The sequence below is a fragment of the Ammospiza nelsoni genome, chromosome 1 (assembly GCF_027579445.1).
Source record: "Ammospiza nelsoni isolate bAmmNel1 chromosome 1, bAmmNel1.pri, whole genome shotgun sequence".
NCBI classification, from domain to species: domain Eukaryota; kingdom Metazoa; phylum Chordata; class Aves; order Passeriformes; family Passerellidae; genus Ammospiza; species Ammospiza nelsoni.
The window spans coordinates 105,047,992-105,072,943 of NC_080633.1; the positions used below are offsets into that span (position 1 = coordinate 105,047,992).

The 24,952-nt window shown below is 35.9% G+C and overlaps 1 protein-coding gene across 1 annotated transcript in view; it reads right to left on the reverse strand.

Annotated features, from left to right (window-relative positions):
- Window positions 1-11,044: 11,044 nt before the first annotated feature.
- The window catches only part of SMCHD1 (structural maintenance of chromosomes flexible hinge domain containing 1), a 69,050-nt gene continuing 55,142 nt past the window's right edge, over window positions 11,045-24,952 (reverse strand). Inside the window, exons 38-48 of the mRNA XM_059470077.1 lie at window positions 21,823-21,949; window positions 21,533-21,652; window positions 20,177-20,262; window positions 19,041-19,163; window positions 18,641-18,831; window positions 17,764-17,873; window positions 16,355-16,425; window positions 15,302-15,473; window positions 13,226-13,384; window positions 12,414-12,537; window positions 11,045-11,458 (exon numbers count right to left, since the gene is read on the reverse strand). Of these exons, the coding sequence (XP_059326060.1) occupies window positions 11,356-11,458; window positions 12,414-12,537; window positions 13,226-13,384; window positions 15,302-15,473; window positions 16,355-16,425; window positions 17,764-17,873; window positions 18,641-18,831; window positions 19,041-19,163; window positions 20,177-20,262; window positions 21,533-21,652; window positions 21,823-21,949 (1,386 nt within the window). The 3' untranslated portion in view covers window positions 11,045-11,355. The remainder of the gene's footprint in view (window positions 11,459-12,413; window positions 12,538-13,225; window positions 13,385-15,301; window positions 15,474-16,354; window positions 16,426-17,763; window positions 17,874-18,640; window positions 18,832-19,040; window positions 19,164-20,176; window positions 20,263-21,532; window positions 21,653-21,822; window positions 21,950-24,952) is intronic.

Here is a 24,952-nt window from a genome sequence, read left to right on the forward strand (position 1 = left end):
ACATTTCCATTCTGTATCATAATATCCTTCCGTTAACTGTTTATGTAAATTGGTAAATAATTAGAATTTAGAACATCTCAGAGGTTTCACAGTATCCTTAAGTTGTCTATGACATGAGTTCAGACTAGTCTTGAATTTCCTTTTCCCACCTGAGATCAAAACCTCCTGGTGAGGATGGTGACACCATTTCCTCTGATTCTTTCAGACACATCTTACAATTCAGCATCCTTCCTGCTGCAGGCTGTGCAGACGAGTGATCTTGATCAACCATGGACTTGTATCCTCTTTGTCTTTTATTGTTAAAAGGAAATATCTGTTGCCAAAAGAGGGTGTGGTTTTATATGGTCTTGGAAGAGCAGTGGGTACAGGGATGATGGCTGCGAGAGAAGTTAAAGATGAACATTTCTAGTGTCTTTCCTGTGTGGGAGACTGAGAACTGGTGGATCAAATGACAGTAATACACTGGACAAGTCTGTATGCAGTAGTGGTAAAATGAACTCATGGTTTTAGAATTTACTTCAGTGAACATAGGATATGAAGAATTTATGTATAGGAGCATATTTTCAAGAATGAACTCAGTCATGGACTCAATTCAGGGCATCTGGCATTATTTACAGCATTTGCTTTTACTTTAACGAGCACAGGATTTCAGGCTTGTAGAATGTTATTTAAAGTATTTTTTTATAACAGCTAAAATGAAATCTAAACTTTAGGATGAACTCTGTCAGAAATTTTTGGTACTCTCTGCTCCTGTTGATGATGGGCTTTTCTCCTTCTTCCCTTTAGCCATTTACAGAAGAACATGGTGGAGTCATTACTGCTCTAAGATGAGAAATTCCTCCTTAAGGAAGAAATTCTGTTGTTTTATAGGTACCTGTCAGTGATGGTAGAAAATATTAACAAAATCAGAACTCTGTTGTCTTCAGTGTTACAGTCTCAAGCTTTGTGCTGAGGCCTGGTCTCTATAGGAAATTTTGCCACTCCAATTACACCAACAGTGTTAGAGCCAGCAAAAGGTCTGTAGATACAGGTTATTTTGCATATGCTGAGATAGCCTATTTTAATTTGGGAAGTGATTCAACTGTGCCAGATGAAATTCCCTATATTCCAGTAATAACAGCACCCACACTAAGTGTCATATGGCAGCTGAGGTTAGGATGGAGGGGCAGGGAGTGGGAAGAAAGCAGAAAAAAGAACAGGGGGTTTTTAGTCTTTTCTTTCACTTTGTGTTTCTCTTTCTGAAAGAAATTAAAAGCTTATATGTGTCATTGCTGTTTAGAAATACATTGGCTACTATTTTGCTCCTTTTAGTTTTGATTTTGGAGCAATAGGACAATAATTAAGAAGTTGCCTTACTTCTTCTCAGTCTACACATTCAGTTTGAGCAGTTTTCCAGCATTACTAACAATAGGCCACTTGAAGGAAAGCATTCAATTAGTAAATCTCACCAGTTCATGCCTGCTGTTCCCTGAAGTTTGTCATTGATAGAGAAATAATGTCACAGAGCTGTGACTGTAGACATATTTTTAAACTGCACTAGGGGAAAATAAATTGCCTGAAGCACAGTAGGACATTTCCTAACTGGATGTCAGGGAAGTCAGTGCAAATTATTACACTGCAATTTCACTGCAAGTAGTGTACTGCTGAAGATTAACATAAATTATGGGGACAGTTCTCCTTCATGGAGAAGACATTCATATCCAGAGCAGAAACATTAAGCCAAATGTCTAGAAATATCAGCTGTGTATAACTGGAGAGATTTAGATAACTCACAAAGAGCCACTTCACTGAGTGTATCCTTAGACAGCCAAAACTTCACTGCCTCATGCATGAGTTGTCCTTTTTCCTTTGAAAAAATGGGAATGCTCCCAAGACCTTTATTCCTAGAGAGGTCTGCTAAGTTCAGTGGACTTTACAAGTTACAACATTGAAATCTCGATGGAGAAGGAATGACTTATCATTGTTAGATTACGGGATGTATTTTGTTACATCAGTGTTCTCTTTAAAAACTGAGGCAGAAAAAATAATTTATCTACCTACTGTTCTTCATTTGTCCTTACATCTTTTTTAGTATTGCAGCATCTACATTTTGCTTTTTCATTTAAGTTCCAGTTCCCAGAATTCCAGCATGATTTGAGCACTTCAGATTGTATTGCAAGAGAAAGTTAGTTCTGGCATTCCTTTGCAGAGAGCAATGTGAAAATTTGACTCAAACCTGTCTTACAGACTCAGAAACAAAAAGGAAAGTACAAATAATGGTATCATTTTCAAATCTGACTTTTAAGCCAGTCTCCTAATTTATTTTTTTTTATTGTTAGTGCTTTGCACTAATTCACTGTCTTTGTCCAACTGCTTCTGACTTTCAGCAGTCCTCTGGAGTTGCTGTCTGGAGTTGGCAACACAGATTACCTTAAGGCACTATTTGCTATGTGGCACATTGAAAGGCAACAATGACTTTAATTTATTTATTTTTAGATTCTTTATACAGTTATGGAATCAAAGTTCTTCACTCTTTAATCAACCTTACTTTACAATTACTTTATTTCATTTTCCTTGTGTGTAAACTTTCTCTGGTAAGGGCCATATATCTGGATTAAGTTACTGGAGTGAGACTCTTTCTTTCCCCTCAATTCTGTCTGTGGTAACTGGGTATTTGCATTTCAGTCACCCCCTCAACCTACAGACACCACTTCATGCCTGACTCATTTCTTGGTGACTTGCAAAACTCTTCTGAGACACATAAATGTTGATAATTTTTTCCAGGCTTTAGCAATTTTAATGTGAGGAGCTAGCTCAAAATTCAAGTCTAGATTTGCATGGATATACTCTTTTGTTTTCAGGCAGTTAACAAAAAAAAAAGGGGGGGGGGGAGGGAAGCAGAAGTCCACAGCCAAACATTGCAACATAGGTTGGACACACATCCAGGGGTGGGAACAAGACATCCTTTTCTACAGACTGTCTCTAGGGTCTGGTCCTGTTTTTCAATTGGCAAAAAGCGGTTACAAAACATTTTACACTGACAGCAAAACCTCACCACTGTTAAGGACAAGGTTGGCTTGGGCCTTTTGAAGGTGCAGGGCCTCTGCGGGTTCCTGCTGCTGCTGCAAACACAGATGTTTGAAGCAGTCAAAATTGTACACATTTAAATGAATGATGGTTTCTGCCTATGAGTAAGACTTTGATCCAGTGTAGTAGAGGACCAGACTGTTAAAGAAGATAAGACCCATATGCAGCTGCTCTCCAGTAATTGTTGGAACTTTGGATCTTTTTCTGATATATTAAACTTGGATATTTTTCTGATATATATATTCAATTATATTAAAGAGAGAAAGCATTTGGTTATCAAAACTTAACTTTGAGTGCAGGTTATTAAATGAGAGTTATACCATCCAAAGCAGTCAAATTTTGCCACTTTAACAGTCAATGATGAGCAGATCAAATTTACTCGCCATCACCATCATGTACACAAATGGATACTGGAAGAGCTGCAATGTTGTGTTCCAGCGGTGGAAATCCAATGGCTTCAAGTCCAGCAGTACAAAATAGCCAGCAGCTCACACAGAAGTCTACTGCTTCTCTACCTACAGCAATGAATCCTATTTAACCATCTTTATTTTACATCTTAGAGAAATTTATACCAGCTGACTCAACCTGAATTTTAGGAAGGAAAAAAAAATCTTATGAAGTGACATCCAGCATTTCATGTTCAAAGAGTTTTAAATCCTTTGGCAAAGATAATCCGATAACTCTTTTTTTCACACTAGAGAGTCTGGTTTTCCTTTTCCTTTGAGAAAAAGCTTACATTTACTACTCACAAACGTTTCTCAACCTTTAATAAATATATATATATATATATTATATATAGAAGACAGTTGTTTTTGAAAAGGTAAGCTGACAGGAGAAATAATACAGATGAAAGTTTTATATGTTATGGATTCTGAGATGGCATTATTTATTTTTCACCTAAGTGAAAATTTGAACAGGATTTTACTATTTCTGTATCTCTCTGTGTAGTTGCTTTGTCAAAGTGTTCCAAGAGCAATAACTGGCATTGCCTAAAACCTGAGGAATGTTCTCACAAATTTCCCTCTTTCCCAGGAATCGGAAGAACTGGAAAGAGTGGAGGTAGATATACAGTTAGTGTCCATAAAAAATGTGGCAAATACATTCCAAAGACAGAGCAGACCTAAAAATGATAGATGTGATTTTGAAACATCTGAAAACTGAGAACAAGAGAATCAGGTAACAATTATTAAATGTTCTGATTCTCAAAGTTCAAACTGTATTATAAATGTATTGCAAAAAACTGCAATTTTATGCAGAACACTGAATGCTTTGTGCTTTTCCAACTCAGGAAAAGGACACCAAATTTCTTTCCATTTCTTGCCCCATCCCCTTCCCCCTGCCCCCCGCTCCCCCCCGATAGCATATTTGTTATTATTATTTTTTGCATACAATCTCTGCACATGCAGGAGAGTTTTTCAACAAAGGAAAGGCTTGCATTTGAAGCGGTGTCATGGAAAATGTTCCACATCATCAGGTCCTTGACACATCACACCAATGTGTCAGCCTGTCTTTATAAGGATCTGGAACAGTCAGTCTTGGCAACAGAGCCAACCAGCAAACTCTTTGACCCCAAATTCCTCTATTTTGATAATGCTATCATGCATTTGACACAGGGTTGCTATTACCCTCTTACATACAGGAAACTTTCATAAGAGAAACTGAGTAACTATTACTAAAGAGAAATCTAGTTTGAAGTGATAAGCTGGAATCTGAATAAACCATGGTAATTCCAGATAATTCTATTTGCCAAAATTCTAACAAAACATCCATGTTCAGCTCTTTCTCCAGGCCTGCAGAGACCTCTCCAGATCCTCAAAGAATGCAAGAGAGTTCAAAAGTTCACTTGTTATTTGCACTTCAACACATTTGGTTAAAATAATGTTTCCAGTCTTTCTTAACACCAGAAGTGGTATATATTACAATTCTAAGATCAGAGAAAGTAGAGCAGTTCAGGGAATAAATTCAGCACAAACATTTAAAATGTATTTATGGCATTTAACAACCAGTGTATCAATATGTACGGAGCAACTATTCTCCAGTGTACTTGGCAATTTATATGTGAAGCTTATGAAGTAGATCTGTGTATATTCAAGCCTGCTTATTTTTCTAGAAAATACTAATACTTAAAAGTATTAGCATCAAAAATGACTCGGGCCTGAATAGCCTAGAATACATGTTCCCACTCTGTGATTCGGTGGGTGGTTGAGTAACTGGGAATTAGATGGCTCTGGGAGCCACAAAATACCTCATAAGGATGATACAAAACCTAAAAAATTCAGAGTGCTTTCTTTCCCACAAGAAAAATACTTTATCACCAAACCATTTTTTAAAAATTAATTCTGTTTTCATGACCTTTCACCAACCCAGGGAAATTACCCGATCACAATGGTGAGGAAAAGTAACCCATAAAATCTTCTAGAACAGGGTATTTGGCATAAGTTTCAAGTCCACTGCAAAGATGTTTTGTAATATGTGCTCACTAGAATCCTGAATCATGCCTACCTGTCAGGCTTTAGGAGTTGCACTGGTGAGACCGTCCTTAATCTGCCATAAATCTCTCCCTCTTAGGTTGATAGATGTGTCCATCTGTCTTGATAGACTGGTCAACTCTCCTGCTACTCCTTGCACGCTTACCTGGTATTCTATTTTTGGCAACTCCAGCAGTTTCCATCTTTCTGCTCATCTTCCCTGTGCCATCAGCATCCAGTTGCAGGGAATTCTTAACACACTGCTGAGTCTCCTAGGGACTCTCAAGTCATGTGCCAGTAGCCTCTATAGCTGCTTCATGTCTAATCCCAAACTGCTTCAGTCTTGGAAGCACCCAACAACAGAGGCCTAACAAACTCTCAAGCCTCCTTTTGGGAGATGCAAAACTTCAGATCCAAGCCAAATATGTCTGATTCCTTGTGCTCTTATTGCTCCCTTCCCTAGCCCACACTCCTCCATTTGGACTTTTCTGGGGACTCTTGCTTATCTTTGAATCTTGTTTATCTTGGCACAGGAGGGTGCCAAAGATTAGCAGGGTAGAGAGACTCTACCAGCACCACAAGCTTATTCCAGGAACAGTTAAGAAGAAGACCCTTTTGACTTTGAGCAGCATGAGACAAGTACAGCACTCTGCCAGCACTGAGGCTGGCCTCCCAGTGTTTGTTTCCAGAGAAAGGAGGACAAGAATGGTCAGATCTTGTACAGTTCAGATGCTCTGACATGGACTCCTAGAAGGGCTCAGTTCTGGAGAAAGATATAATCGCCATCCAGAGACCAACTGGATAAATCAGTCTTGGTCTGACCACCCACCTTCAGAGGGACTTTTTCCTTTCAAACTCTGCATGACAACAAACTGCCTTTGGCATCCAAGAGCTCTCCACTTGGAATGTACTTACAAACTTCAAAACAGTGGTTAAAATGCCAGTGAAGGACGTGATTAAATGCAAGCTTGCACATGTCTGTGTAACACCACACTGCAACAACACCACACCACAACTCACTAACTGATCTTACCAGTCTCCATTTTCATCATGCTCCTGCAGCAGTTTGACTCCACCAGCTGTGTCGTATGTGTCAGGTCAGTTCAGGTATGAATGATGCAAGATGAAGTTGTTACACTGAAGGCAGCTCTCTCTAAAATTACCTGCAACAGCAGCAGGCTCAATTTCAGCATGAGAGGCCTCTCACTTGTGACCCAGCCCTCAGCGTGCTTCCACTTCAGCAGTTCTGCTTTGACTTCCCATCACTGCTGAGTTAGCTCTGGCATGCATTACCAAATTTACTCACAACTGCATCTGCCAGAAGTCCTTAGTATGAAGAAGACTTCCAACCATCCCTTCTCACTTTTCCCAGGATGGTCTCTGTCTTAGAATTGCCCCAGGACTCTGTTTCTTTTCTGAAGAAAAGAAACTCTTGAGCAACTTTTAGAATGGCCTTCTCCATTGTTTCAGAAGAATTCTTTTCACTGCATTCCTCAGGCTGTCATGAATCTTCCTCTTGCTAAACCAGCTCTTCCAGTTTGTAGAGCAAAGCTGGACCTTTGATCTGCATCTTCTGAATCAGTTAGTTTAGGTTAATATACCACCACACAGGAGCATGCACATGCTGAGAGACCCTTAATTACAAAGACAGGCTCCTGGAATTAAGACAGGGCAGGAACACAACAGTCCACCTTTCCCTTTTCTTGTAAGGCAGCCTTTAGCTAATTTTATGACATTGCCATTTCATTTCTCAACTATATTTTGTTTATAAGAACAGGCTAAAAGCAGGAGCTATATTTAATATGAAACATTTGTTTTCACTAGCTGTTTACTGGGGAAAGTTAACTTTTAAGTTTTTAGGATCATTCCCATTTTCCATTAAACAAAGTAGCAGCAACTTTTAATTCAGTAGCTCAGTTTTTTATTCAGTAACTTTTTAATCTACCAATTTATTTTGTGTGTGTGAAATATGATGAATCAGAGGTTGCTGCAGTTAGTTGGTTCATCATTCTTTGAAACTTTTAAGTACACTAAGGGAAAATAATTTTCTGTTCTTGAAATCAGCCTTGACTGCAATATTTGCTGCATGATATGGTTTAATTGATTTACCAAAGTTGCAGGATGAGGGATAAAGAGGGAGTGAATAATAAGAAATAAGAGCCCACTAAATGTCTTTTCAGTAACTAGACAGTAACATTCATTTTCTAAAAAGGGTGAATACTATATGATTTAGGCAAAGATTCTTGGGCTGTGTTATTAGATGAAAAAAATCTTTCATAATTTGTTCCTAGGTAAGACAGTGAAACACATAGTTTTGCTGTTGTACTTATTTTCAATTTTTTGAAGGAAGGTCTTAGCAGCCCTATTGCTCTTGCAAAGTTCACCTGTGCTTGATGATATGCATACAAACAGGGCCTAAATAATGTAGTCATAAAGAGCAAGGCTACTGTAAAATAATAACCCCAAAATAGTGAGTGGGGATTTCTTTAGAGCCCTCATAAATACTGAGTTCTATAAAAGCTAGTGAGAGTTGTAAGAATCCATTAACATATATTAAAAAATTTGTGAAATTTATGTATTTACAAATTGAAAGTACTGTATTTTTTTGCCTCTAATAACTGAAAATTTTCGAGTTTATATATGGGCTGGATTAAAATAAAATTGCATTCAATTAGTTTACATGTGTACCTTTTCTAAGTCAGTTTTCATTGCTAAAGCTAGGGCTTCTCTGTTCTTAGAACCATTTCACAGCAGAGAAGACATGCCACAGAGGCAGAGATGGGGGACAGGAGCAGCTAAAGCACATCCAGGCAACACAGTAGCTCTCTTGGAATTTTTCCACAGTCACGGTGGGTGTGGAAGAGCTTGTCTGTGGAAATAGAGGAACTATATGTACACATGTACATATACAACTTGTCGTGTGTATGCACATCCACAAGTCCATACTTTTTATGAACCTGAAATGATGCCTGTTCCTGTGGGAAGATGATCTGGTGTGGCAGGAATGTCAAAATCCCTGAATACACCCTGTCGAGTCACAGGCAGAAAGGGAGGCAAACAGCTGCTTTTTACTGATACTGGTACTGCTACCATCAGTAAGACATGTTCTACTTCCTAGATAATAAGCAAACTGACTTTTAAAAAAGAAAACATTGGAAGTGATTTGGGCATCTCTTCTGCTGTATTGCATTCTGGCACGTGAAAAGGAATTTACTGCAGGTACGGTCTGTGATGGTTGCCTATCTTTGCTCTGTGATCATGAAATGCAACTTTGATAGATTTTGTTTCCCAAGTATTTAAAAAAAACAAACCCCTAAACAGAACAATTTGGGAGCAGAATTTATTGGGAGAAAATGTTGGTGCATGGAAACAGATAATGTTTTAATGATAGCTCCTTAATAATGGTTTATTAAATATCCACAAAATAACACTACCATAACTGCAGCAATGCACTATAATAAAAGTCTTTAGAGCAGCTGATATCTTTGCTGTTAAAAAACAAGCAACTTATCTTTCTTTTCCCATTGTGACCAACTGAAGAATGAACCATTCACCAATGGGGACTGCAAATCTCTTTAAATGAAATGAAATGGAGTTCAGGATAGCAATATAATGCTAACTTAATCAAATATGCACCTACTCTGGATTGCTTCAGCAGAAAACTTCCAGTAATTACACTGCTACAGTCTCACAATGTCTCAATGGACATTTGGAATGCGTGTTTTTCATCCAGGCTATTGCTGTAGCAGTAACATAGCAACACCCTGCAGTGGTTCCCTGCCCCCTTTTGCTCCCTGGGCACGGTCCCTTCCTCTCTCCCTCTCTCCCTCCCTCTCACTGCTCTTTCCCTGACCTGCAGCTCTGGCTGACAAGGGGACTTTGGCCCTGGAGGAGGCAGAGCAAGTGCCATGGCTAGAGAAGTACTGGTGGTACTGGGATTGTAGAGATGTAGAGTCAAGGCCATGATACTGATGGTGGGGCTGTAACACCACAAATGTGGTTTGGCATAAAGGAATTGTCATCCAACCTACCTCCCTGGGTTACAGGGGGTGTCCAGCCCCCCTCACCTGACAGGCAGTCTCTGCATCCCTGGGTGCTAGTCAAAAAGCAGGCCCAGACCAAAACCACAACCACTTTCTCCCAGTTTCCTGCATGGATTTCTACCAGCCCCACATCAAATCAGTGAGGACAACACAACACTGCCCACCATGGCTGAGGACCCTGCTCTGCTCTGTTGCAGAATAAAGAGTGGGTAAAGGAAAAAAATTGACACTTACCTTCAGAGCTCCAATTTGTTGTCATGACCAAATCAGCTGCCCTCAACAGCTTTGCAAAGCAGTGACTTGCACTGTAGTAACTTGCCATCACTCTGCTGGAAAATCCTGAAAGTTCCCTGGTGAAATTTCCTGAAATCTCTGATAGCTATTGCACAATGCTGGAAACCATCCTTAAGTGTGTTTGTCTCTTCCACCAGGGAGATCCATCACACGATGCTAGTAGTGCCTACATTGACTACAAAGGCAAGAGATGAACTCCAACAGGAATACATATTTCTACAGGAATACTTATTTAATCCAATTCTGGATTAAATTTCTGAAGGAATACATATTTAATCCAGTAAGATTCAAGGTGATCCATAGGCTGGAGACTGAGGCTAGGCAGATGTCAGAATTAAAATAAATGCATTTAAAAGAAGTACAAATAGGTAACTTGTGTTAGGACAAATTATTACATGGCAAACCCTTCATGATGGCTACCTGATTCAAGTCTTGATGTCTAAATTTAGAGAGAAAAAACAGAAAAAAGGGCTGAGGTAGGGCTAGCTTAGTTTCTTGCTGGTGTTACATGTTTACTTGAATATATTTATTTGCTTTAAGAGTAGGATAATTTGATGTTTAACCTGTCTTTAAAGCATAAAGCTCTGGAAAACCTTCAACCAAAAATTACAGTTTTATTTCTCCTTAATTTGGAGAAATTTCATATTATAACTGTCACAGAGATGTACACCAGTGATCAGCATTCTAAAACTTCTAGCAGGAGACCACCATGTCTTTTTAAGTAAAAGTCCTTTTTCAGAAAAGGAGTATGTACATAAAATGCATGTTGCTGAGAGTACAGGTCAGTAGATTTGGTGTCAACATCCACTCCGAGGCAGAAATTCTTTGAGGCAGAGGTGAACCCACATGTCCACACCCCTGAACACTGTCTCCTATGTTATTCACAGGGCCTCAACTAATAACTACTGTACTTTTCAAGTTTAGCTTCCTACTCCTGCCCTATCTTTTTCTTTCAATCAAGTCTGTTTTCAGCTGCTTGCTCTGACTCTTGCTGCAATTCTGTCTTTAATCATGCTTGATCCTTTTCTGCCCTGTTCATCACTAAAATCTTTGCAATGCAGATCATTAAAGTGACCTTTGACTGTCTTCCTCAAGACAGTTTGAGATGCTTTTTAAATTAAAATCTCATTTCATGACACAATCTATTCAACACAAGTGATTGTATTGTCAGTGTTTTGTAATGAAGCAGTTTTATTGCAAAGATCTTTTATTTTCATAAATAAAAAAGAATATATTTAAAACCTTTTTTTTTTTCACACACGAACATAAAAACTCTGACAGCTTTTAGAAATGAAAATTAACTATACAAAACTTCGGCTATCGATGTTAAATACTTACACTTTTGTTCCTACTAACTGAAATACATTTGTATCTTCTATCAGTATAAAAATCTTCAGAGTAATGGTAATACCGCATAAGTATTTCCTTTAAGTGAATGTATTCACATTTTCCATACACAGCTTTTCCCAGCAAGTCTCATCAGTCTATGCCTTTCTTTTCCGTGGAGCTCCATTAAGTTCTGAAGGGGCCATTTGCAGCTCTTGCTGCTGCTGCTGCTTTGCAGTAGAGGAAATCCATTCTTCTGAGCTAAATAAAACATAGCACAGTGGCTTATAAACAAAGCTTTTTTTTTATAGATATATATATCTATATATAATATTTATATAGCATAGAGTTCCCAAAAGTATAAACAATATAATCCCCATATTTGTACACAGCTTTTTATTACTGTATTTATTTCTTTAAAATGAAGAATAGCAACAGGCTAATATCAGTTTAACTACATAACCACTTTAGTTCTATATGTAGATAAAAATTAAAACAGTAACAAGTATAAAAAATAAGGAGACATAGCAATATAGTGAACACTTGTTCTGAGATTCACAGAACTGGGTTAAGATTTAAATAATCTCAGAAAAATTACCATAGTTCAGCAAAGACAATGATGTAGTCATGAGAAGAGACATGAGAAATGGCAAAGACAGTTTCATGTTACTTTAAAGATACAGATATACGGATTTCCCAAATTTGTGTGTGTGTGTTCAAACACTCAGCACAGAGGGAATGAGAACAGATGCATGGGTAAAACACTTTACCACCAGTTCACCTCAGAGAGTTACTTAGAAAAAATAGTGTAAGAATGATTCTATTACATAAGAATAATTATTCCTGTGTTCATCTATCCAGTATTTGACAGCAGACCTTAAAAGAGTTTACAGACCGAGCCATCTGAAATGGTTTTAGGTGTAACAGTGTCGAATATACCAGAGAATATGGGGAATGTGGCGCACAAAGATAATCATCAGTTCATAAAGAGAAACAGAATTAGAATTAGTAAGCAAATCTCTATATGAGATTTAACTTTTAAATGAGGCAGAAACTTTTAGAAGAAATTAAAAATTATCTTGAAAATCAGCTTTATGCAAACTCTATTAATTGTTGCTTATTAGATACAAATATGAATTTAAAAATACGAATAAACTAGTTTTGGTTTTGAATTCAGATTATGGGAAAATAATTACTAGACTCAGAAAATACTTACCTGTACAATTTTTTCACTGTGTCTCTTCTCATTCTTTTGGGAGGAATGGGGGTGTCAGATATATCTAAAATTATAGGCTGAAGTAACGATTCAGCACCTTTATCTGATAAAGCAGGAGTCATACCTACGAAAAAGTTGAAAGTAAGAACCAATGACAGAAAAATTAAACCTGCTGGTTATAAATGGGTCCTATAACAATAGAGTTAAACCTTTGAAATAAGACTTTAGAAATGTCATGAATTTTATGGTTTCGTTATATCTAAGACAGAGTTCAAAGATGACAGTTAAAATTATTTATTTATAACTGTTGCAGAGTAAGTCTTGATTTTTAAAATATTATTTGATATTGGCATTTTTGTAACTCAGACAATTCTTGCAGACTTCAGGGTGTTTCTTTTTATAGCACAATGTTTTGATTGTGTTTCCTTAGCAAAAGCAATTCAGCTCTTTACTACACAGTCATTTCAAAAAGCATGCCAATGTTCTGTAGCACGGGGCCAGCCACAATAATAGTTATATAATCTCTTATTAGTGAGATCACAGTTTCATGTTCACAAGGTACAGACTGACCACATTTTTGCTATCTGAACACAATAGAGGGCAGTACTGCTCTAGGCAATATCCACAGCATCATACTACCACATACAGTTTTTCTATTCTTTCCTTAAAATGTGACATCTCTAAGCTACTAATTAATGTTAACAATTTACATTCGTAGTTTGAACTTCTTACTTTGTAAGAGCAAAATACATCTGGTTGCAGTTAACTGTTCTCTTCCTATAGCACATCAAAATTATAGTACAATAACTTACCCAATTTTTGTTTTACTAGCTTGAGGCTTTTCTCTTGTTCAGCAAGTTCCTGTTTTCTCTTTTGCATTTCTGGAGTGTTCAATGACTGTAAATGTAAATCCAGGTCCTTATTCACACTATCAAATTTAATTACTGCTGCACGGTATTGCTGAAGAAGATCTAATTGAGAAATAAAACAATAAGCCACAGAACAATAAGTAAATTACCATTTTGATTTAGAATGCTACCAATACAAACTAGGCAACGTATAAATCCATAAGAAAACATACCTTTCAAAACACTACTTAAAAAAACATCCAAACTTATAGTGGCTATTCTTAAAATGACTGTAAAAAGAAAACCATATCCAATATTTTGACTCCTCTTTTCTTTTTGAGTCCACATCTTAGATGACAGTGAAGTACCTGCAAGCTCTGAAAATTATGTGGGAAACTGGTATTACTGTACACTTCTTGTTGCCTGTGTGCTCCATGTGAAATTCTCTACCTCTGATGACATTAAGTGCTTGCAGCATGTTGTGTTTTCAGTGCTACAAAGCAGAAGCTTGGATTATTGACTTGAATTGTATTCCACCTTGTGGACCAAGTGAACATTTACTGAGTTTCACTCTGTCCCACTATGGAAATCTAATCAAGCAGACTCAGATAAACAAAGGTGTATTTTGTTGACAATCCTTTTTCCTCTTTAAACATATGAGACAAAAAATTTTTCCACATCCAGGCACTGAATAAATATGTCAAGTAATAAAGGAAGGGTTCAAGCATATTAGCCTGGACTCATTCATTTTACTTTCAGGTGAGTATGAGGTATCTTGCACAAAGATTAACTGAACACTAAATGACCTTAAGTTTGCCATGGGGTGAAAGCTCTCACACAGAGAGCTGCTGCAGACTGACAGAAGTCTGCAGACTCTTAGTACAGCTTATTTTACAAGTACCTTGCCTAATCTGTTATTACACTGGCAACTTTTATCCTACAAACATTCAAAAAGAGCATGTCAGAACTAATGCTAAGTGTAAAATTAAGTTCAAAACAAGCCCTGTGTAATGAGATGCTGTCCTTTAAATGGAATTTTACTATGATTTTCCTTTAAATGTCTAGTATCTAAGTGTAATTAAAACATGCCCTTTTCTTCTACCACGATTGCTCCAGTAGTAAACTATAAAAAATTTCAATATAATTTGTATTGGGTAATAATTGAGTTCAACAATTGAAAAGATGCTGACAGACAAAGTGCTAAACCCAGTGTATTTTAGTCTGTGATTGACATGCTTACTGTGTTTTCCCTAGGCATAATATATTTTTAGTAAAATGCTGAGAAAAGATCTTTTTAGTCCTTATTTTTTCCCCCCTACTCAACTGGTCAGTGCTAAGTAGTTTTTCATATATATGGCTGCTTTAATAGGTATGTGTGTTCTCTCTCCACACCACTCCATTGCACTGTCATGGATAAACTTCATGTTCTTTCTTTTTACAGTTAAGTATTTAAAAACAATCTTGTTTGTAAGACTTTTCAATGTTTTGCTCATCAGTCAGGTCAGTTGTTACAAGTGAGAAACTGCATCTTCTAACTTAATTTCTAACCTTTATTCTGAAATAAAGAATCCAAGCACATAAAGAAATGGAAGTGATCCCAGAGGAAATAGTGTAACTTATGAGATAATCTCTCTAACACTGTTTCATAGAGCTCACTTGCACAGAAGAAATTCTAAATTGATTATGGTGTTTCCAGAGTAGAAAGACCTAAAACTTGTGTCTCAGTGATGCCAGAATTCAATCAGCTCAAGCTTCTCATGCTGGCTATTTGAATGATTATTACTGCTTATACTCCTTTAATAAGACTAAGAATAAAGGGGATTGTCTCATTATTATTATTTTTTATTTCAGGAAATGTAATAGCTATAACCTTTTAAGAAAAGGCAAATTTATAAACAGAACACTGTACAGCTCCTACTTCTTAAAATAACTGTATGCTAAATTGAAGTTTTCCTCTCTGTATTATATCAGAGAATAAAAAGCACAGGACAAGCAATACAATTTTGTAAGTTTTGTATGTTTGTGATTTCATTAACCCACCTATCTGTGCAGAGATAGTAGAGTAAAGTTTTGGCATTGGTGCTCCAAATACCATTCCTCTGAGTTTGTCCATTGGAGGAGCTTTATTCTGCAGGCCTCCAAATTTTCCATTGCTGCGAATCCTGTCTCCTTCCCTAGTCAGCAAGGTAGGGCAGTGTGTAATTTTTACAACCTGCACAGGTATAAAAATCGAGAATAAATTAGTAACTCCGCAGAAAATCTAAGTGTTCAGCAATGCTGTTGTGAACCTTTGTATTTTTCAACTGCAATGCAACTTTGTCCCCTAAAGAAAAACATATTTTATGAAATTACATCACGACTTTGCTTTCAAGCAATAGAACACATTTATTAAAATTAAGCATTACTGTCAATAATTACGAAGACCAGTTTTTTTGGGTTTGTGTTCTCACATTTTCCAGAACTCTGAAGGCAGAATATAGATCTATACCTGGGAAAACTGATTATCAACATATATTGGAAGCATAAGGAAGCAGTGGCAATCAGTACAGTTCTACATTCTTATGCTCAATCATTATTTTGATTCCAGCAAACTCATAAGCTGAAAGTAAAAGTGCTCAGTATCAGCACTTCCTCAGAGACTCCTGTGTGCTAAAACATGTACCATTAAACCTAAATAAAATGGGTCTCAAAGACATCTAGTAAGTTTCACATCAAGTTTTTAGTCAAGTAGACCTGAAATTTCACCATGTGCCTTAGACTCCTGTGTTGTATGAGACAGAGTGACTAGGAAAGTACAGAAGAACCTGTGCTTAACACTAACACAGCAGAACTGAAGATGCTTATCTTTGAAAACATGGTCCCAATTGCCATAGAAACATTCACATAATGGAATTTGTTGAATGGAGGTAATTTTGTCAGTGCCAATAACAGACATTTCATTCACTGTTAAGTGCTTTGAGACCCACAGACAGTAAGTACACTTACAGCTAACACAGCATTAAACTAGGAAATTACTGTAAGTTTTTAATGTATTAAATATGTAGCTCTGCAATATATTTGTATAGTAAAATTTAATGAAAAATTGAAACAAACCTCTTTTCTGTAGTGGTTGGCAGCATCCAAGTTATCTATAATGATAGTATCACCCAAGAGCATACCAAACACTGAAAAATATAAATTTTTGAACTATGAAATTTCTCTGGAGCAAAATAACTTGAGTTTTGAAAAGTCAATTCTGAGGCATCATTATTACATCTTCTAAGATAAGTGCAAGGGAAACAGCATGTAAATAATTTTTGTTTCAACAAAATTCTCTTGAGGTTGAGATATATATGCAATCTTCTGCGTTCATCAGTGAATTCATAAGGGAAACAAATAGTACATTTAAGTGCCTTTTGGCATAATTGAGTGTATTTTTCAATAAAATACTCTCTTGATACTTTACATTGATCAAGATACACATAATAAGTTTCAGGGAATTATATAAACGTTATCTTTTTAAAAATCTTCCCGGAATGTTGAATTTTGCTCTCAGTTTCTTAATATTTTTCTTAATATTCAATGCTTTATCAAAGAAAAAAACATTCACAAGCAAATAATCCAACTGAGCTTAAAACTCTTCTGCTAACAGAAGTCTCTTCCATACAAAATCTAACAATGTAGTCATGCACGAGATAGGTCATGCAATGTGGTTTTTCAATTCCCCAATGGGCATGAAGAAGAATTTATAGTTAAAAGTCTGTCAATATCTAACTTTCTGAAAATGCACAGGGTTAAAAACTGGTCTTTATTAACAGTAGAGAGGAATACTTCAATAGTGGGAAGTCATGAAATAAAATGCAAAACTTACTGAAGTAACTACAGATGCCAACTCTCCATATAAAGGAGCAGATCTACTTCATTAAAAAAAAAAAAAAAAGTGTAGGAAAAGGTAGGGATTGCTACATTGTTAGAAAGAGCAAGAGGACAATAGTTTCCTAAACTAAAATCTATGTAAAAATTGAAAGATTTTTCACAACTATTAAGCTGTTTAAGCATAACATACACAGTCATGTACAGTTCAGTCTGCATGTACTTAAATCTATGTATTTCACATTTCTGAGAAGAACCAAAGAAACAAAGCCTAACAAAAGGAACAACTTCTGCAATATGAGATTATAAAATTAATCTTGTGATAGTCAGTTCCTGCTCTAAAGAGCTTGAGAATAAGATAATGTTGCAGGAATTTAAAAAAGAAAAAACCTGCCATACATCTAAGTAGACAAAATGAAACTAAGAAAACAAGCAGAAGAAAGTGGTCATGGTTGAAATTTTCACAATTTTGTTTAAAAATAATTAATGCTAATGCCCTCCTATTTTTACCAACAGAACTCAGGAGGAATGTACTCTGGTGTTTGCAAATGCATCAGTGAAGATTATTGAAGGGATTATCATTTGTCATGTTTCTGTATTTCATTCTTTAAAAGAAATAAGTTATTAATTATTTCTTTCTTATCATTTACCTGTTTGACAATGCTCTATGTTATCTGGAAATGTTAACAGATCTCTGGCAAATACAGGATTTCCAATAGGTCTGAAGAAGGTTCTTCCATTTCTCAAGTGAGGTAAAGGTCTGGTTAAAGAAAGAGGACAGCAAAGGAGAAGAAAAGAAGAAAGCAATTTGTCTTTATTCTACTCAGGAATCTCCAACTGAATTGAATGCATCTTAACACTTCCACATTAGATAAATGATCCTACCATTATCTGAAATGCCAGTTATATTAAAGATGTTTTAGTGAAACACTGATTTGTTATGAGACCTTATTTCCAGCAAATTCATACGACTAATTTATGGACAAATTTTAATGCACTGTATTATGAAAACTGAGAATTTGAACATTATAAATGCATTTATACATCAGATCTTTTCTAAAGGGCATTCTTATTATATTAGCAGTCACCTTCATAAGCAAATGATTTTCAGGAACAGAAATACTGTACTTTATTTTTCAGGCAACAGAAATAGCAAAATTAATTTTTATTACTACAGATGATTTTAGGAATGTATTTTGAAACTGGACTTTTGAAAGTTATAATCTGATTACAAGCACTATAATTATTTAAAATAAATTCCTGCTCTAGAAAACATGTAGACATGAAGAAAAAAATATTATCTTATTTAATAGAAACACTTTATTATATAAAGAACATCACACAGTAGTTAAAGATGTAAAGCTGAGATTTCACTAACACTTCAAGTGACATTACTGTTGCTATAATAATAAGCCCAGAAATTTTATACTTCAAATCTTTAACTGAAGTTTAACAATCAACTTAGACAAGAAAAGAGTTGAAGAAGTATGTAATACAAATGCAGAACTTTCATTGTTTTTTTTCTACCTGCTCCAATCTGGAAGTGTCTTCTTGTAAATGGAATCAAGGGGTAACACTTGTTGTCGACCTTGAGTTTCATCGAAGATAGAACGAGCAGCTTCTGTGGTCAGTGTGACAACACAGTCCATGTCACTTGCCAGGTGCCAAGAGATGACTTTTGCCGCTTCATTATCCTCAATTTGAGCTAAATGTGCAATCTGTACCACAGAAGTTACAACAGTCAAAACAGAAACCAAGACTATGTCCCCCTTTCATAGTAATCACAATAATCCTGCAACTTCAGACAGACATTTAATTCCCCTGTTGATGGCTCTGTTAGGGGAGCTGGTCATCGGATAATTTTTCATCACTACCACTCTGTGGAACCAACAAAACTCATTAGAAGGCTCCCTGCAAGAAAACTCACCTTGCCTAGAATATCCTGGTTGCCTTTTGGATAGTTTGGGAGGGTACAAGTTCTCCTTGGTTGCTTCATTACTCCTTCTTGTTCCAACACCTTTTTTTTCAGAAGAGAATCCACATACTGAAGCTGAGAATAAAAATTTAAAATCAGCAAGCATGTACCATTGGACTGAGCAGCAGAAGTAATCTGTCATCAGTTAACATTCTAACCTAAAAGTAATAACCTGAAACAGACTTTTAAAATATAAGGGACCACAATCTCAGAGAAGAGCAAAGGGAAAAATCACTGCTATTGTGACCAAACTTTCTCATTACTTTTTTCCCCCTTTTTTTAATTTTTAAGGACTTCAAGGATCATTTCACAAAGAACTATCAATGCTTGTTTACAGACAAAAGTGAGGAAAGTTTAAAACAGCAGGAAGAGACAATCATGCACGCACAAAAAGAAACCATTTCAGAGGGTGACCATGTCCAGGCTTGAAAAATTTAGCTAGCAGGGGGAACTTCAGTACTGTGACTGCAATTTAATTCTACTGATTTGTGATTAATGACTATAACTTGGTCTTATTTGATCTAACGATAATTGTTTACATAGGTGTTTTCTTCCCCCAAATGTCAGTAGTTTGCAAACTTTTTTAAAGTTTCTTAAAACATAATTGTATCTTTAAGGGAAATTAGTAATGAGGTACATTGCCCTGAATATTTCCAAACTTATTTTTACATGAACTTTGGCAGTAACATATGCAATTCTCTGATTCTCTAAAAAAAAGTGCTTTCCTTTGGCTTACTTATGCCAGAATACATCCAATATATATTGACCAACCTCCTATAACCTACTCTAACATCTAACAGTACCAGTAACACATGTAACCTTAGCAGAAACATGACCAGCAAAAGCACAAGACCAGGATATAAAAGACAAGGTTTTTGTTAGTTCTTTAACAGTATTTTAAAAGATCATCACACTAACAGAACAATACAAAAAAAAAGATCTTAAGTTTGACATTGATTCATTAATTTTTCTACAGTTTAAATTTTCACTGTTTTGGTAACAGGTGTGATTCAGCAATATTAGTATTGATATATTATTGATATCAATTTTAGATATATTAATGGAGTTTAGTAAAAATCAAGGCATACTGTGTTTGTCTGTGGTAATTCAATTTGGTGCTTTTTCAGTTCATTCTTCAGGAGAGCTTCTCGTGTTTCAGCTTCTTTAACCTGACCTGAAACACATCAAAAGAGAGTGAGAAAGTGATAGGAAGCAATGGAACACATAGAGAATTTCTTATAACTTTTTAGAATTATGCCAGCTGCAACTGACCCTATCTACTTCTTAATTTCAGCACAGAATATTTTTCCACAAAGATCTTGCGATTTTGTCCAGTTTCTAAACTATTTCAGCAGATGTCACACCTTCAGCTTCAAGGAGCAAAGGGTCTTAGACCTTATCAGTCTGAGAACATTAGCTGGTTTTAATTTTCATCCTCAATTATCATTGTAAATGGTTCTCCAACAGGTGAATTGGCAAGACAGGAGAGAAGAGTGGTGGCTGGCACTACCTTCTTTTGTCTGTTATATGGGACACCACTTTCTGGACATTATTTCTTCAGCTCTCATATCTGAACTAATTCCAGAAACAAATGAGTAAACAGGTGATTTGCTTTCTACCCTCTAATGACAACAAGTTTGTACTTGAAAATGTTACTTAAGAGTACAGCATTACACTTTATGCAACTTACTCTCCACAGATGTGTGTGTATGAAACAAAGATTTTATGCCTTTCACTGCAATTCAGGATTTTCCATTCATAATGGAAATATGTAGTATTAAAATTACAACAAACAGCAGCATCTTCTACACCAATGTACTTTACTTACTTTTGGTGATTATTTAAAAGAAAAATTCAAAATGCAGTTATTAAAACAAACCTTGAGATCAACAGGTGAGATGATTCAAACAAAAAAAAAGGCAAAGAAAACATTTCCTTCATTCATAAAGAATTACATTTGCTGAAGAACCTAAACAATGACGCAACACTTCTGAATAATGTACACAAGGTCAAACCTGAGGTGGAAAAGTAATATTTTGAAAACATAAGACTACGTTTTTTAAAGAGGATTATCTATAGTTCACTCTCCTCAAATTGTTTTTAGACAAGTGTTGAATTTCCAGATGTATGAGCATGCAAAGATAGGAGTGAAAGGCAGTCATGGATAAAAAGAATACCAACTTCAATGTTCCTTTTCTACTTTAGATAATCCTGACAATATGACATTCTACGTCAAAGACCTTTATAGGTAGGAACAGCCCAATAGATAGATGCTAAATAATTAGATGCTTCCCTGCAAGATATACACCCTGTCTGCTAGCCTCTAATTACTATGTCTCATGATTTCAATATTGATTTTTCACCCCTTCTCTATATTCTGAAAATCATTATAGGGCAGAAGTTTAATTTACAGAAAAATTATTTACATATTTGATTGAACTTACATTTCATTTCAGCTACGAGCTGATTTGTAGTATCAAACATCTTTCTGTAAAGATCTATGGACTTAGATAATTGGTCTTTCTCCCTGGTCAGTGTTGCCATCAGCTGCTGCTTCTTGGAATCTACAGAAATACACATGTAAACTTTTAAAAGAAAACACAGTATCGTGCTTAATTGGTTTAAGCATTAGCAAAAATCTATTAAGCTATTACATAGTTCTGAAAACATATTATGGATCTAAAAATAGCTGATTCTAAGGAAAAGCAACTATTTTAGAGCACTTGAAACATACCATTGTAAAACATAAACGAGAGACAATATGATTCCAAAGGTTTTTTCAAAGCTGGCAGATGTGGCTCAAAGACAAGAATATATTCAGTGCTATCTCTTCCAGGACTGTCTTCAGCCAGCACTAAATTCTGTGAAAATAAACAAACATAAGTTTATGCCCATGCTTGAGGTTACACACAAAAGAAACATTCTTCAGATGTAAATCTCAAAAGTTACATAAGTGTAAATGTGAATCTTGTGAGTTACATAACACATGATTTCTATACAGTTCACAGCCTTTTATAACAAATAAAGTAAAATACAAAGATACAGCTATTTTATTATTAAGAAATTAAGATTGCCATTTTACCTGTTGAAAAAGTCTTAGTATTTTTGGCTATGTCTTTTATTTCAGAGACACACACTCAGAAATAATATCCTCTGCACTGCCTCATAAGCAAGATATCCTCAGGTGTACTTCATTCAGTATGTGAAATGCAAACAGATCATTAAAAACAAAGACCCAAAGCATAAACACGGAGAAGGAGGAACAAACTATTCCCAGTGCTTAGCTAAAGTTACTGCTGTTACCATGGAAGTAGACAGCAAATCCCAAATGAATGAACACTATACATCCAAACACTATCATAAACATTTAACTTCTTATCAATTCCTTATTGAAAATACCTACTAAATCCTTTGCCTCTCTTTATAAACATGAGAAATATTATAAAACCATAAAGGTAAACAGAAATAAAATTAGTAAAGGTACGATCTAAATGCGCTGCTACTTAGGGAAAAGTATCATGCATAAAATGAATAATTCTTATAATAAAACTCATACTGTTTCCACCTTTAACATGTAGAAATTGCCACTCAACTGGCCAAATCATGAGAGAAGTGGTTGCAGCCTAAAAGAAGAGATAGATATATAACCTTCAAAGATAGTCTTCATAGCTTTCAAAAATATTGTAGCTACATATGTTGTCAGGAGAATCTGTAGTGGAAATATTTTTTCCTCAAAAAATATGTCAACAAAAATCTTAACATTTTTCTTCATTAAACAAGTTCTTGAACTTATCTATTACTAAGGGTAAACATGTCAGATTCTCACTTTCATTATTTGTGCTAAGTGCACACAACTGTCTTTACAAACAAGATGGAACAATTTCAAAATACTTGAAGAACACAAGTATGTCCCTTCCACTCCCTATTACAAGTCATATGAAAAGGACAGTGCCTCACAACCAACAAATCCGTTCCACATTAGATCCGCACAGTTTCCACATGGGTTTTGTGAGTAGTCTGAAGCCAGTGAACTCAGTATAAACCAGATGCCTGAAAACTGCCTGAAGAGGGGGAAAGATACTGGGTTCACTGAAATGCATTTTGCCCCCATGGATGACTGGGGAACACAAGTTACTGTCGAAAGCAGCAGGACCTCTTTAGATCATTGTAATAAAAAGGAAGAAGCATGCAAAACCCCCCCAGCTCCCACCAAACCAGGAAAAAAACCACCTCATCTGCTTACAAAAAAAGAAAAAAAAAAGAGGCGGGGGTAAAGGGCAAAATAAGCCAAACAAACCACCAACCCACTAAACACCATGAAACTCAATCACACTCTCCCCTCCATTACATTGGCTACTTTGTCACTGATGGGGAACTGGAGAATTTACGTCACAATTATGCAACAGGAGGTTACTACATGGAGATAAACCAAAAAAATATTATTTCTGCATTAGCAAGGAGTCTTTGAAATTATCGAGTAATTTCATCTGAACTGTCACAGGTTGTATATGGGGTTATTGTTACCCATATAAAGGTGTTCAATTTACACCTTGTTACCACATGTGTAAATACAAGAATTGCAGTGTGTTTTGTTAGACCAGTGGTTTTAGCTGATCCTTACCTAAAGCTAAAACCTTTAGGTTTTCCTAACCCCATCTGCCTGGAGGAAAATGTGTTCACAAACCAGATAATTACTCCTGAAACATGGTACGGAAACCAGAGAAACCCAAGAGTGTACCATAAATCAATCAGTATATTAATTTTATCTGATACCTCTATTCAGCCTCTGCATTTTATTTTACTAGTTTGTTTTTTATACATATTTTGTCACTTTTCTGTATGGATTAGAGTAGACAAGAATCTGGCACATTAATAACATTTGGCCATGTTAACTAGATGTTTCTGTTCTTGACTGTTATTGACAATGAATAACTTAGGCTGTGTCATTCAGTTTCACATATGAAGCTCCATAAAAGCAGTCAATGTACTGAATAAAATATACATTATAAAGAAATTTCTATGTAGGACCTGTAGATTTTAGGATTCTACTGTAGTCGTATGGTGGTGATTTCCAAGATTTATTTGGAGAATTCATTTAGATTGCTATGCAGTGTCTGTCTCCACTTGGCCCACACTGATGTTGGTCTGTCATAAAGCTGGTTCCAAAGAGTGAGTTAGAAAAGGTGGCTGAGAAAATGTCCTTAAAATGTTGGATCCTCCTGTAGTACATCTTCTTACTGTTTGAAGACTTCTGTAGAAGCCAGACTTTTAAAATATGCGACAACCAAATGAAATAGAGGTATAACTTTGCTCTGCCATTCTTATATAATATTTCAAGTTGAAAACAAAAATCAATATACAACTGTTTCACCACAGGAATACTACTGAATGAACTTCTGTGTAGGCTTGAGTTTGTAAACAGAGATTGTGACCATTCCAATTAGAAGAAATTTCACATTCACCTGGATTTTCTTTGGTGTGTTTTAAACAGTTCCTGGTTTTGGGCAGGAGCACATTTTACACTGTGTCTTTGTATCGTATTTTATAGCAACTGTGAAAGATGGAACTTACAGGTTTTAAAAATTCAATCTGTATTTGTTGAAGAAAAAGTGCCTGCAGTGATGTGACTACAATATGCGGTACTTTCAGAGTATGTATGATGTCAGAGTTTCAAACCAAAATAAGGAAAGCATTTCTAACAGCCAGATGTGCTAATGAGTGAAACAAAGCATAAAGAAAAATGGCAGCTTTATCTTTTTCAAATGAGGGTAGGATGCCTTTCCACAAAGTATATATATGCCCACTACTTAGACAAAAAAGTAAAGAGAGCCTAGCAAAATTTAATTAGAAATATATGAAGAAGT